The sequence below is a fragment of the Castanea sativa genome, chromosome 10, assembly GCF_040712315.1.
Source record: "Castanea sativa cultivar Marrone di Chiusa Pesio chromosome 10, ASM4071231v1".
Taxonomy (NCBI): Eukaryota; Viridiplantae; Streptophyta; class Magnoliopsida; order Fagales; family Fagaceae; genus Castanea; species Castanea sativa.
The window spans coordinates 738937-754463 of record NC_134022.1 but is presented as its reverse complement, the minus strand read 5'-3'; the positions used below and the strand labels follow the sequence as shown (position 1 = coordinate 754463).

Sequence of the window (15527 nt, the reverse complement as noted above, 5' to 3'; positions counted from 1 at the left end):
TTAATTGTTTTGTTTACAACATTATTTTATTATTTTAAGAATATTATTAATGAAATGTTGACATGGCAGAATCTAAACCATTAAATCATTAAAGAGTGGTTAGGATTTAATGAACTCTACTTGGTAGAGTTCCTAGGAACTCTAGAAGATCTGAATCCAAACAAAATGAACCACAGGTGGGTAAAGTGTCAAAAATGAAACCACGGATAGATAAATTAAATTCGGGCTAAACCACAGGTAGATAATCTATAATTATCTCTAAAAAAAACTTTTTAAACTTTTATTAAATATTTTTATTGGATGTAAATTTTGAAAGATCGGGCTACACTCCTATTTAAACCCCTCCTTTCTCTCCAGTTTTATTTTGATGAATGACACTTGGCAAGCAAATGATCCAACGGGTTAAAAACAAAAACTTCACCAACAGTACGACAGAAGCCCAGTAGTTAAAAAAAGCCGAGTCCTCTTCTTACAACATTACTGTTAGAGCCTATCCCATCATAAAGTCTGTACCGGCACAGACATATAAAAACAAAACGACAGCGTATGTTATCATAGAAAATTCAGAAGACAAAACTATGAGTGGAGCAGAGTCGAAGGTGGTGTGTGTTACCGGAGCATCCGGTTACATAGCTTCACGGCTGGTCAAGCTCTTGCTTCAACATGGCTACACTGTCAAGGCCACAGTTCGTGACTCAAGTCAGTACTCAATACTCTCATTTCACAACTTTGACTTTCTTTGCAAATTACACTTGGGGTTTTTTTGCTTTTATTCACTAAGAACCCACGTTAGTTTTTGACTAATTAATATGATGGCATATTGGTAAGATGCTTGAGTTTCTTGGAAGAAAATGCTGCTATAATTTTTGTTTAAGTAGTTGAATATTTATATATTTTTCTTTATTGGGTCAAGTTCCAACATTTGAAGAGAGTGAAAAGATTCTTCATATATGAGAAAGCAATAAAAAATTTTTTTTATGGGGTTTTTTTTTTTATGGGGTTTTTTTTTTTTTTTTTTTTTTTTTCCCCCTATCTTTAATGTGTTGCGGTACTCATGTTTGAATTATATATCAAGAAGGTAAATTATGCTTGAATTTTGTTCAAAACATAAATTTAAAGAATTGTGTGGAAAATCTAGTGCTTACTTGAATCAAATTAATGATCAGTTTGATTGATTGCGTTTAGTGAGACTAATATGTTTCACTTTTGAGATTAATACTTGAATACTTTTCGTGTATATCATAATTTTGAAAAAGATACTGTATAAATAGTTTATGGATTATGCTTTAAATGTGTTCCACAGATGATCCGAAGAAGACGGAGCACTTGCTTGCACTAGATGGAGCTAAGGAAAGACTTCATTTGCTCAAAGCAGACTTACTGGAAGAAGGATCTTTTGATTCTGTTGTTGATGGATGTGAGGGCGTTTTTCACACGGCATCTCCTTGTTATCACAAAGTCACGGATCCCCAAGTACATTCTTTTTCACTTAAATTAGATATTGCAAATTTTATGTAGTATGTCAGCCATGTTTCAAAGGATGACTAGTTTTTGATAGTGCTTGGTTGTTTACCAAATGTAGATGAAATTTCATGTCTTGTAATCGAGTAAAGTAGTCAATATGCTATATAATTGAAATTCCCAATTTTTTCTTGGGGAACCTTATCCTTTGATGCATTTCACATGTTCTGAAATGCTCATTGATTAAAAATGTAAAAGTCTGTGTGGATACTGTCAAATTAACTTTCAATTCGCTTGTGCATGTGTTGACTTACCCAATTCATTTGAGATTTTTTTATAATTCTTTTCAGGCAGAACTAATTGACCCAGCAGTTAAGGGAACACTTAATGTTCTTAGATCATGTGCTAAAGTTCAATCTATTAAGAGAGTGGTTATAACATCCTCAATGGCAGCAGTTTCATTCAATGGAAAACCTCTTGCTCCTGATGTTGTAATTGACGAGAGTTGGTTTTCAAATGCTGCTGTGTGTGAGAAATCCAAGGTGCATACATGTACTACTTTCTTATTAAAGTTCTTTCCTTTCCAAGTTTTTAATGAATGCTACATGTGAGGATTTCTCTGGTTTTGTAATGGAGCATGGATCACATTAGATTGATTGCATTCAACCTCTTTCTTTCTTTTGCTTTCCTTTTTCCCTTGGATGGTTTGTCTCCTGTTGTACAATATGGATGTAGCCTTCTCAAGTGAGTTCATTCCTCTTCAGCCTTCAAAATCCCATTTAATAGGATTGTAAAATTAAAGACATCATAAAAATTATATTATGCATTCAAGTGTTACTTATGGCTCAGTAGAACAATTTTTATTCCCTTAATTGTAATTGAAGCATTACTAATCTATGTAACTACTATATCTAAATATATGAGTCCACTAATAAGTTGCTCTATGAGCTGGATCTAAGTTTTGGCTATGTAGCATCTTCAATCAAATATAGATTTTAAATAACTTTCCTCTCTATTCCTTTCTCAGCAATTAATATGATAAAAGTAAAGCAGTGGAACATACTCCAAGTTTAGATATATATATCATTAACAAACAACTTTTATGTTTTATTTTTTTAGAGGGGAGATGAATGGAAAGATGCAGTCAACACTATGCTTCATACATGTAGTAGCTAATATACTTTTGGGATTGTTATTATTAGTATTATTATTATTATTATTATTTTCGTTTGGCTGTGTGACATATATTCTCTATTAATGGCAGTCTTGAATATGAGTTTAAATTAATTTTATTGCATCCAAAGACATCTTTCATTGTGTATTCTAAATTCATTTGTTTGCATCAGCTTTGGTATATGCTTTCAAAGACCTTAGCTGAGGAGGCTGCTTGGAAATTTGCAAAAGAAAATGCAATTGACATGGTAACAATAAATCCTGGGCTGGTGATTGGTCCTTTCTTACAGCCAACTCTTAATACAAGTGTGGAGGCAGTTCTAAAGCTTGTAAATGGTACTCTTTAGCTTTAGCTGATGTGGTTAATTTATCTTTCTATTGAATAGTAACACATTCTTAATTTAAAAATAAATTCTATTAAAGAACCTGCAAATGGTCTTTAACCAAATGGAATTTCCAACATTATAAATAAGGGGCTCTCATAAGGGTTGGAGAGTGTGGACACGGGTTCAATCTTGTGTTATATAAATGCATGTGTGTGTGTGTATACCTTTATTGAACAACTTGTTTTGAGGTTGAATATACCTTACTGCTCTAACCTTCAAAGCATATAGTTTTGCTTAGGCTAACTTTGTTTTTCCTATCTAAAGAATATTGTGTGTGACAAAAAATCCAAGGCCATTTATCTCCGGCAGCTAATTTAAGCTGTTCACGGGGAGATATCATAACAACGATATGGTTAAATATTTTGTCTACTTTAGGTTTATGGACCAAATCATAATTCTTTCATTTATGCCTGCATCAGGTATATGAACCAAATCTAATTCTTTCTCCAGTCACTTAATGTTCAGTAACTACTCACCTGAAATGGAAATCCAGCTTTAATCTATCATTCTTATACAAATTTAATTTTTAAGTATGTTGTGGATTTATTTTCCTTGTCATTTCATCATATATTTGCACATTTATTTTGTTCTAATTATTTACATTTTTCATAGGATTATGCTTGTGTTTGGTAAGGCTATTGCAAAAAGATTTTGAATTCTGGCAGAATGAATTCCAGTAAACTACATTCCTTTGAGAAATACTATGGTATTATGCTGCTATTCTCACCAACACATCATTGACTAATTAAAGCATATGGGTCAAAATTTTAGGCAGCTGTTAATTTTAGGTCAATTCAATAAATACAAATTCCAAAATTTGTCAAATTGGTTCATACCTTATCATCCCAGTTAGATTTATTTTCTTCTGAAAATTCTTTGATATGTTTATCTTGAACAACTTTCAGCTACCTTGTTTAAAAACATCACTTGGAATGACTTAATTTTCATTTGTCATTTTTCTCATCATCATGAATTTCTTGCAATGAGCCACGACAGCTAATGCGGCATTGACTTTGATTAGGACTGCTTATAAGAGAGAAAAGTTGTGGTTATTTTTAAAGAATGTAAAGGAATAGAAGGAATCTTAGTTCTAGAATAAGTTCCTTATTCATTGAGTTTCTTTTACACTGAAAGTAATCAAGTTGTAATTGCACCTCTATAATCTTTCAAATGTCTTAACTTCTGCTAGAATGTGGTTCTGCCTTATTCCCTCTTCTAAGAGGCAAGCTTTTGTGATGCAAGGAGTTGATGGTTTATCTTATGCAGGGGCCGAAAGATTTCCAAATATAACTTACGGATGGGTTGATGTTAGAGATGTTGCTAATGCTCATATACTAGCCTTTGAGAGCCCATCAGCTACTGGAAGATATTGTTTAGTTGGAAGAGTTATGCATTGTTATGAGGTTGTGAAGATTTTGCCTGAGCTCTTCCCTGATCTGAATCTTCCTGAAAAGTAAGCTGCATATATGTCTATTTTACTACTATTTGTCACATCTTTTTCTCATAGATGCATTGAACAATTTCTTATTATCTTTGGCCTGATTGGGTTATGGCTTTACATACATTATTTTTTAGTGTAAATTACGTATATTTTTCTTTTCATATGAATTTTATTTTTATTTTTATGACGTGGTACCTCACCATAGATACAAAACCCCATAGAGATCTTGTTTCATGTGTGCTTTTCATAATATATAAAAAATTTATAACCAAGATCTTTCTATATGCTTGGTTGAAAAAAGGGGGGGAGGGCTACAGAAGAGAGAGAAGAAATTCTCAGTTTGGCCAAGTCTATTATGTATAATCCTTTTTCAGTGGTCTTTTATTTTGTTCTTTTAAACAATATTATGGCCTTTTATTTTGTTTCTATTTTGGATGATGTCATCCATATACTGTTTCACCTTACATGCTCAAAAGCATAGGTGAGCTATAAGCCATTACATTGTATAACATTTAGGAACTCTACTGTATTCTAGACAATGTGAATTAGCAAAGAATAACAAGTTCGAAAGGGAAAAAGAACCAGCATAATCATCAAGTAATTTCTTTTCTCATCAAGAGCATAAGGTCATAAACTTCCAAAATCAAAGTTGTTGTAAAAGTAAAAGAGTTTAGGGGTTGATAAGTTGACCCTAACACATAAAATATTAGTTAGATATAAAGGAGTACAGTGACATTACTATTTTGCCCCTAGTTTAAACCCATAACAAAAGTTGAGCTCCCAACCTTGTTACAGTCTACCTCAACATTAACAGCTCTACTTTATGCAACTATCATGTTCATTCTTCTTCTTCTTCTTCTTCTTTTTATTATTTTTTTTTATGAAATGAAAGACTTTATTGAAGAAGGAAGAAAACTACACAAATGGGTCAACGTCCTTTACAATCACATCTACAACACTAGAAGGGAAATGACCAAGACCAAAACTTCCAAAATAAAAAAAGCTACAAGACCATTTGGCTAGTTCATGGGATGCTAAATTGCCTCACGTTAAGCCCAGCTAAAGGATACTAAACCAAGCTCGACAAATAATCAAATATAGAGTTAACAGCCGCCGAAACAAAGCTAAGCAATCTCCATGAAACTTGATCACCAGGAGCTTTTATTGAATCTATACATATCTTGGAGTCACTTTCAATTATGAAGTGAGAGGCATTCAACTTGGTAGCAATATTAAGCGCCAAAATAATTGCATCAGCCTTAGCTTGTAGAGTGGCGTTGGTATTTACCTTCTTCCTCTCCAATCTCTAACAACCACATCAATAGAAGAGTAACTCAGCCCAACAGCAGCATCACAGTTAATATGGAGTAATTATACCTTGGTTTTAACCACCTACTTAGACTTCTCCAAGAATCCCTTGGCAGGCTTGATTTTATCAACCGCCAATGTTCTTGAACCAACTTATGAAAGCTTCTAGGTTTATGCACCTCAGATGGCAGCAATCCCTCGTGGACAACTTTGTTTCTCCACATCCATATACAGTCAAGACACAAAGCTCCGAACAAAAGAAACTTCTCTTTATTTTCCTTATCAAATTGCATAACATTTGGTGGGTCAAGTAGCATTTCAATCAATTGTGATGTAGAGGATAATTGCAGGCTATCCAATTTGATACTCAATTGACTTCCATACCAGAGTGCCCTTGCAATATGACATTGAGTGAATAAATGCAAGGTGGATGTAGAGTCAAAGCCACAAAAAGGACAACTTAGATCAAGGATATTGACATATCTGCTAGTTTGATCTTTGGTTGGAAGCAAGTCTAATGCGATCCTCCACAGGTTCAGTTTGAGTCTATGGTGTAGCTTTGTCTTCCAAATATTTCTTTTAAACGAGTCAGCACTATTTCGTCCATCACTCTCCATTATAAGTTTGTATGCTGTTTTCACTGAAAATTGACCATTTACCGAATTAGTCGATGCCCCTCTGTCTGTTTGGCCACTGTTCCAAATTGGAATTTTCAAGATTGCTGGTATTGATCAAATAATTGCAGTAGTTTTGTCACATTCCACCAAACACGCCTAACAACAGCATTCGACTTCCCATTTAGAGTTTGAGGAAGCATGAATCTTGACATTGTGTAGTTTGGTATTGCTTGAGCTAATGACTTGATGAGTGTTGCCCTTCCTGACCGAGAGAGACTTTTGCTTTTCCAACTGGCAGTTCTAGCTTGAACCTTGTTTTTTACATACTCAAAATCTCTGCTTCTATTATTTGATAGAAATCGGGGTAGTCCCAAGTATTTAGTACCCAGCTTCTTGATGTGTATTTGGTCTTTAATTTGCCTTAGAAATTGGGAATGAACCCCTTTTGAACTAAACACCCCTATCTTCTCAAGGCTAATGCTTTGGCCCGACCACTCACAATATAACAACAAACAGTTCATAAGAGCCTTCACTTCAGACATCTTGGCATTACAGAGCAGCATCACATTGTCAGCATAAAATAGCTTGGTAATTGGAGGAGCAACATTGGACACCTTCACTCCATTTATCAAGCTCCTATTTTCCTCTCTATTAATCTATCTAGCTGAAACTTCACTGCCTATAATGAATAGATAAGGGGATTGAGGATCACCTTGTCCTAGCCCCTTGAGGGAGAAATTCTAGTCTCCTTTCCACCATTGAGCAGCAAGGTGTAATTAACAGTGGACATACATTGATGGATTAACTTAGAGAACTTCTGGCTGATCCCAAAAGCCCTTAGAATAGCTGATATGAAGTTCCACTCCACCTTGTTGTATGCTTTGTGAAAATCTAATTTGATCCCAATGCATCCCCTTTTCCTCTTCATATCCTTAAAGCTATGCACAATTTCTTGAGCAATAACCACATTTTCATAGAGATGCTTCTATTTGGGATAAATGCAACTTAGGCTAGATCAATCATCTTTTCAAGAAGAGGGTCATTCAATTCACTAGGGTTTTGGAGATCACCTTATAAAAAAAATTGCAAAGACTAATTGGCTTGACTTGGTTAAAGTTATAAGCTCCTTGGTCCCTGGGTATTAGAGTAATAAAGGTATGATTCATCTCTTTAAGCAACCAACCCTCTCTAAAAAAGATTTGAATTGTATTCACAAGCTACTTCCTAACTATTAGCCAGTAATGTTATATAAAACAATCTTGGCATATCTTCTAGGCTCAAAGCTTTAAGTGGGTTCATATTGAATACAACTCTTCTAATTTCTTCTTCTGAGGGCACTCTAGTTAATTCTATATTTTCTTCGTATTAAATAAATGGCTCAATAAGACCATCAAGATCAGTTGGCACTCGTGTTAGAAGATTGGAACACTTCTTTGAATTTAGTAGCGAAGTATGCCCGTATTTCATTTCTGTCAATTAGTTTGGATCCTTCATCTTCTCTAATTTCAGTAATGCGGTTCCTTCAGTAATACGGTTCCTTTGTCTCCGAATAATGGTTGATAAATGAAAAAATCTTGAATTTTGATCTCTTACTTTAACCACAACTCCCGGGATTGCTGTTTTAACTTTAGTTCCTCCCTTTCTAACCATTTGTCTAACTCTAAACACAAGGCTGCTTCAACCTCTAGATTCTCTTGAGTTGGGGCTCTATTTTGAATTTCTTCAATTTTCTTCTCCAACTCTTTGATTCTGGTTCTTGACATATCCAAACTTTGTTTTGTTCCGCTCTTTTAGCTTGTCTCTTGCTTGTTGAATCTTTCTTGCCAGTTTGAAACCATGAGACCCTTCTACTTGCAGTTGCCAGGCTTGTTGAACCAGCTGAACTACTTGTGAACTTGTTGCATCTCTAGTCCATATAGCCTCAAAACGGAAAGCTTTGCTCTTGAATTGTCCTCCAAATGGGAGTCTAGCAATGTTAACGTGTATAGTGTTGTGGACTTTAGGTCCAACTAGATTACTTGTATAACACGCATTCTTGTACTACACATTTATTTGTACTGCACTTCTATGCCTCCTATATAAAAGCACACATGTATATTTTTTAGTTGAGAAATACAATTCAATTATCCAGTATTTCTAACATGGTATCAGAGCCATTACTCTGACTTTTTCTTCGCAGTCTTGTCTCTCATTGGTGTTATACTAGACTCACAATTGCTTCCGCCGTTACAACTGTTGCTGTAGCCATTCGCCGCTAAACCTCTAACGCATCTCAGTCATCGTCTTTGGTTTCGGACCTGTAGCCACTACCGTTCATAGTCTCGAGACCACTGCCATATCGTCATCGCCGTGATCCTTGCCCCCATTGAGTTTTTTGCAGGTACCACTAAGATTGGCCTTCGTCGATCTATTACTTGGTGAAATCCTGACCGTCATCGGCGGCACCATGCACCGCCATGCGTCGGTAAAAGTTTCGGCAAAATCATACATGCGCCTCACGCGCCACCAGGGTTGCTCCGATCTTGTTGCCTTCGTCACCATCGGAATCGTCTTTCTCCGATCTACAACTTCGGAAAAGCATCGGCTTCATCGGATAGGTCACGCGCTCCCACGCATCGCCAGTATACCCTTCCCCATGTCACGCGCCTCATGCGTCGTTTATGCTGCATCATGCGCCAACTGCTCAGCCACGTCAACCCTAGCTGATGTCAGCGTCCTATCATCTGCTGACGTCATCCACAGTCAACCTACTGACGTCATCCGTTGACCTACCTTTGTTGACCGTTGACTTCCAGTGTTGACTTTGACCAGGGTTGACCGTTGATTTTGACCAAAGTTGAATTTTTGCAGTCCAGGTGCTCCTTACCTAGTTTTTCGCGTAGATTTCATTTTTATTGTCCATTTTTGCATATTTTGCTTCTAAATGAATAATAAAGACAAGTCTTCTTCTTGTTGCAATAATCGTTGTCGACAATTCAGCAAACATTTTTGCAATTTTTGCAAACGTCTTAGCCATAATATTGAGACTTGCTATCATCGTAACAAATTAGTTGTTTCACTTTCTACTGATATTGTTGCTAACATTGAGAGTGTCCAACCAATGGCTCCTGTCTCTGCACAGTCTAAGTTTTCAGGTCGCACTTTCACCATGTCCATAAATGACCTTAAAAACATCATCGCCAATGTTATTCGTATGGTTTGTAATGCATCTTATTCCTCTTCTCTCTTAGCTTTATTTGGTATGTCTCCTTTCTTATGGCTTATGGATTCTGCTTGTTGCAATCACATGACACCTCACTCATCCTTATTTTCTGAACTTAAACCTACACCACACCCTCTTAATATTCGCACAACAAATGGTTTCACAAAGTCTGGTCATAATATAAGTTCCGTTTCGACCTCCAACCTCTCCGTTCGTGGGGTTTTTAATGTTCTTGACCTTTCTTACAATTTGTTTTCTGTGGGACAATTAGCTGAGTTGGGTTATCGTATTATATTTGATTACTTTGGGTGTATTATGGAGGATCCAAGGACGGGACAGAAGCTTGGGACTGGTCCCAGAGTTGGACGTATGTTTCCCGTGGACAACCTTCGTCTTCCACTTGTTGCTCATGTATATGTTGCCGCAGCTGCTGCAGTTTCTTATATTCCTTCCCTTGCACTTTGGCATACTCGACTTGGTCACACATCTTCTTCTCGAGTACAACAATTGGCTTCTAGAGGTTTGTCAGGTTCAATGTCTACAGAAAATTTTATTGTGTTTTATGTCAGTTAGGAAAACAACCGGTTTTGTCTTTCAATACTAATGAATCAATATCCACCGATATCTTTGACCTTGTTCATTCTGATGTTTGAGGACTTTCTTTTGTCTCTAGTATTGGTGGATCTCGATATTTTGTTGTCTTTGTTGATGATTACTCTCGCTATAGCTGAATTTTTAATATGAAACATCGTTCTGAATTATTACAAGTATATTCTAATTTTGCAAAAATGGTTGAAACCCAATTTTCCAAATGTATCAAAAATTTTCGATTTGATAATGCTCTTAAGTACACTTAATATGCTTTACAAACTGTTTTGCATTCTTATAACACTGTTCATCAACTAACTTGTCTAGGTACCTCTCAGTAAAAGGGTAGAGCCGAACGAAAATTTCGTCATAGTCTTGACACTGTTTGTGCTCTCCTTCTCTCTGCCAAAGTTCCTGCTCCTTTTTGGGGCGAAACTACTCTTCATGTTGTTCATGCTATTAATCACATTCCTAGTCTTGTCATCCAAAATCAAACTCCATATGAGCGCCTTTTTGGGTTACCTTCAAACTATCACCACCTTTGCTCCTTCGGTTCTGCTTGTTTTGTTCTTCTTTAACCACATGAGCATAACAAACTTGAGCCTAGGTCAAGGCTTTGTTGTTTTCTTGGTTATGACGAAACTCAAAAGGGGTATCGGTGTTATGATTCTGTTTCTTATCGTCTTCGTATCTCTCGCAATGTTATCTTTTGGGAACATCGTCTCTTTGTCAAGCTCTCTCATTTTTGTGCTTCTCTGTCTTCCTCCTCTATCTTAGATCTATTTCTAGATGAGGCACATATTCCTTCTGTAGTTGCTCCTAACCCTCTTGTAGGTGCTCTTGATTCTCTTGTAGCTGCTCCTGATTCTCCTGTAGACTTTTCTGTCCAACCACCAGATATTCTTGATCCATTTCCTAGTTCCCTCTTTAATAAACAGGTGGAAGAGGAACTGGTCAAAAACGAGCTACCCAACCCTGAGCTTAGGTCCCCTACTCCTATTCCGCTTGAAGATATTGCACAAGACATTCCACCTCGTCACTCAACTCAAGTAAGATCCATTCCTGCACATTTACTTGACTATCATTATTACACTACCCTTGCTACACTGCATGAGCCTCACACCTATCGTGAGGCTTCCACTGACCCTTTATGGCAGATTGCAATGAAAGAGGAACTTGATGCATTATTTAAAAATCATACTTAGGACTTGGTCACTCTCCCCTCTGAAAAATCTGTGGTTAGTTGTAAGTGGATCTACAAGATTAAGACTCGCTCTGATGGGTCCATTGAGCACTCCAAAACTCGTCTTGTTGCAAAAAAATTTACACAGGAGTATGGGATTGATTATGCAGGGACCTTTGCTCCGGTTGCTTGTATCTCATCTGTTCGTGCCCTCTTAGCTGTTGCTTCTGCTAGTAAATAGGACCTTTTTCAAATGGATGTCAAAAATGCATTTCTTAATGAGGATTTAAGTGAAGAAGTTTATATGCAATCTCCTCCTAGTCTCTCTATTGAAGTAAACAAGGTTTGTCACCTTTGGCGTGCACTTTATGGCCTTAAACGAGCTCCACGAGCTTGGTTTGCCAAATTTAGCTCTACTATCTCTCGCTTGGGTTACATGGCCAGTTATTATGATTCTGCCTTATTTCTTCGTCGCACTAATAAAAGCACTATTTTACTATTACTCGTCTAGACATTTCCTATGCTGTTCACCAGATGAGCCAGTATCTATCTGCTCCACGATCGACTCACTATACTGCTGTTCTGCGCATTATTCGGTATCTAAAAGACACTCTCTTCCATGGTCTTTTCTACTTTGCTCAGTCTCATCTTGTTCTCCGTGCATTTTTTGATGCTGATTGGGCAGGAGATCCCACTAATCGCAGGTCCACCATTGGTTATTGCTTTCTCCTTGGTTCTTCTTTGATTTCTTGGCGAAGTAAGAAACAAACTCATGTGGCCTGCTCCAGTACTGAAGCAGAATATCGTGCCCTTGCTGATACCATATCTGAGCTTCTTTGACTACGATGGCTTCTCAAAGACTTAGGTGTGTCTACATCCTCTGTTACTCCTCTTTATTGTGACAACAAGAGTGCCATTCATATTGCTCACAATGATGTCTTCCATGAATGGATTAAACATATTGAGATCGATTGTCATTTTATCCGTTATCATCTTGTCCATGGTGCTCTCAAGCTAATCTCAGTCTCCTTACAGATCAACTTGTAGATATCTTCATCAATTCACATCCTAAGGGACCCCTTCGTATTTTGGTTGACAACCTCAAGTTGGTCTCACATCCACCTTGAGTTTGAGGGGGGTTATTAACGTGTATAGTGTTGTGGGCTTTAGACCCAACTAGATTACTTGTATAACACATATTCTTGTACTACACTTTTACTTGTACTGCACTCATATGCCTCCTATATAAAAGCACATATGTATATTTTTTAGTTGAGAAATATAATACAATTATTCAGTATTTCTAACAAGCAAAATAGGATTATGATCTGAGGATGACACTATCAGAGCCTTAATCTCGGCTTTAGGAAACAAGCCTTGCCATTCCTTTTTTTTTTTTTTTTTTTTTTAATATAAGATAGAATTTTACTCTAGCCTAATTTAAGTGTATATGTGTGTGAAGCTCCCTTCTAGAGACTTGAATTTCGGCCCTTACCCCCACACTCCACAAGCACTTATATTTGTGAAGTGACCATTACACAAAAGATATGTGGTGGTAAGTCTTGCCATTCCTAATTACAAACACATCTATCCAACCTCTCTGTAACATTAGCCAAACCCGCACGTTTATTGGGCCAAGTTAATTTAGAGCCACAAGAGCCTTTTAAGGAACTATCTGTTGGGGCTCTACCAGGACAGCGACAATTCCAAGATAGGATTCTCATGGTGCGGAGGGATAAAACAATTACAAGAACAACCACCAGCCAAAACTCAGTAACTTCAAATTGAAGAAACTCTTTAACTAGAGCCCTCCAAAGTCTACACATATAGCCCACCAACAAGAACAACCACCATCCATAACTCTATAATCCAATCACCAATCATCTCCAATAAACATTCACTCTTGTCAACCACAAACCAAACGCCCTAAGAAATCTACAGCATAACCCAACACCAAAATTCTACAGCAAAATACAATCACCTGTCAACATCAACAAAACTACCAACCAAAACTCAGAAAGTAAGATAAAGCTGGAAAAGAGCTTACGGATCGAATCCACAGGTTAAGGATGACCCGCTAACTGGGCAGAGCAAACCCAAACCGAGCGGAGCGAAACCCACAGATAGGGAAGAAATAAGCCCCACAAATGGGGAAGAAAGACCCACAGACGGGCAGAGGTGATCCCACCTCAGAGTAAAGCTTGTGGATGAGGCTAGGAAAACTCGAGCACACGATAGCCGGAGGCACTAAACAAGCGCCACAAGTACAAGCAAGTTTATTGAAGCCAAGTGGTTGAGACAATGAGTTCTTGAATCCTCTCTAAATTGTCATCATGTTCATGTTCAATTATTTTGAATACCTTGGTCACTGTGTATGCACATGATTAAATAACAAACCTACAAATTATTTTTTCTGAATAGCCTGGCTACCTCAAAACATACTCTTTGAACTTTTCATATTTTGAACTTAGGCATCAAAAGATATGCAGTCTGAATTGTGGACCATTTAATTTAATAATGTGTTTTGTAACATATTTAGCTATCCCTATGATAGAATTCGAACAAAATTGGCTTGTGTTCTATTCATTGCAGATCTGTGGATGACAACCCTTTTGTGCCAACATACCAGGTGTCCAAGGAGAGAGCAGAAAATTTGGGTCTTAACTTTACTCCTTTGGAGGTGAGTCTAAAGGATACTGTTGAAAGCTTGAAGGAGAAAAAGTTTTTAAGTGTTTGATTCATTGTATTTAACAGCAATTCAGGAAAATGATTATAAATAAAGTTTGCATATCCTTAAACTTTTTCATTTCAAACAAAAGTTCTAGTAGCACTGACTGTCCTTGAGGACTGAATTTTGTAAGATTGTATAATGATGGTAGAGAATGTGCGTGACTCTTTGCTCTTCAATCATATCTTATAAAGTTTCAAGCAGGCTGTAAATAAAACATTGAAGTTGCTGCTGTTTGCTATCCTAGTAGAATCTTTAGGAATTATTTTAAATAAACATTGTATATAGATTCAGTTAAATGGCACTGCACAAGCTTGTCCATGTTCAAAATACATAAAAGGGTGGACTTGCTTTTGGTGGCCAGAATTGTTTCTCAGATTAAGACTTACTAATAAGTTTATAGCTATGAATTTTCACTATATTGCACCAAAACAAAGGGGAAATCAATTTTTGGCCGGGAAAGCCCAAAATTTGAAAAATATATCAACTTCAAATCGCATCTTATACGCTGCACCATACACGTGATCGCAAAAGTGAGGTGCAGTGTTGTTATAGTTTTGGCTAAACTCTAAATCGCATCACACCTCACTGCACCACAAAAATGAGATGCGGTGTATTTATGATTTTAGCTAAACCACACTGCAAAGTGCGGTGATAAAAGTAGTCTAAAACTGCACGACACCGCGAACACCCATATATCGGCCAATGCCCCCTAGTCTCAATAAATATAACTAGATTGTATGTGTTTTTTTAATCAAAATTAAAAGCTTTAAGGCTTTGGCCTTAATCCAAAGTGAATCCCCCCCCCCCCCTTCTTCCCCGGTTGAGGAATTTAAAAAAAAAAAAAAAAAGTTTTTGATAAAAAAAAAAATAATGAGATTACCAATAGGTTACTATAAATTTTATAAAAGTCTAATCAAATAGTCAAATTCATTATTTTTCTAAAAATAATATATGACATTCTTTGGTGGTTATAATACATTTTTTTTAAGGAATCTAATACAATTCTTTTTAAAGTATGTGGCAAAAGAAAATCCACTTTTCAAATCCAAAGTAGAATAACTATATAGTCTACGTGATAAAATATTGTCCAAGGATTTTTAGGCTTTGTCAACTTAAATTCAACAATGCACTTTTCGAATTATGTGTTAAATAAACTTGGTTTTCATAATTTTTTTTATTGACTAATCAATTTTTTTCTTCAATTTATTTCTATAATATTTAGTTTGTTGATCTTTGAGACAATAAAGAGTGCAAAGTCACATGTGATGTCATTAAAAAGAAAATAATTTTTTTAAAGATATTTTGTTCTATAAGTTTTTTGAGAGATTGATTGGAAAGATAGTTTCCTAAAATGGTTCTTGATGGGTGTGTTGACTATGAGATGAGTTTAAGTTATACTTGGTATCCTTCTAAAAGGACGACGACAAGGCAATATTT

General features: G+C 36.3%; 1 protein-coding gene across 2 annotated transcripts; it reads left to right on the top strand.

Annotated features, from left to right (window-relative positions):
* The first annotated feature begins 508 nt into the window (after nucleotides 1–508).
* Nucleotides 509–14266, top strand: LOC142613594 (phenylacetaldehyde reductase-like). 2 transcript variants are annotated; one of them, XM_075786002.1, is made up of 6 exons: nucleotides 509–699; nucleotides 1304–1473; nucleotides 1812–2003; nucleotides 2808–2970; nucleotides 4287–4473; nucleotides 13989–14266. In XM_075786002.1, the coding sequence occupies exons 1-6, from the start codon at nucleotides 579–581 to the stop codon at nucleotides 14041–14043; spliced, it is 888 nt and encodes a 295-aa protein (XP_075642117.1). In that variant the 5' UTR covers nucleotides 509–578; the 3' UTR covers nucleotides 14044–14266. The 2 variants fall into 2 exon arrangements, with proteins under 2 accessions (XP_075642117.1, XP_075642116.1); XM_075786001.1 differs by having other exon boundaries at nucleotides 13952–14266.
* Nucleotides 14267–15527: the final 1261 nt, after the last annotated feature.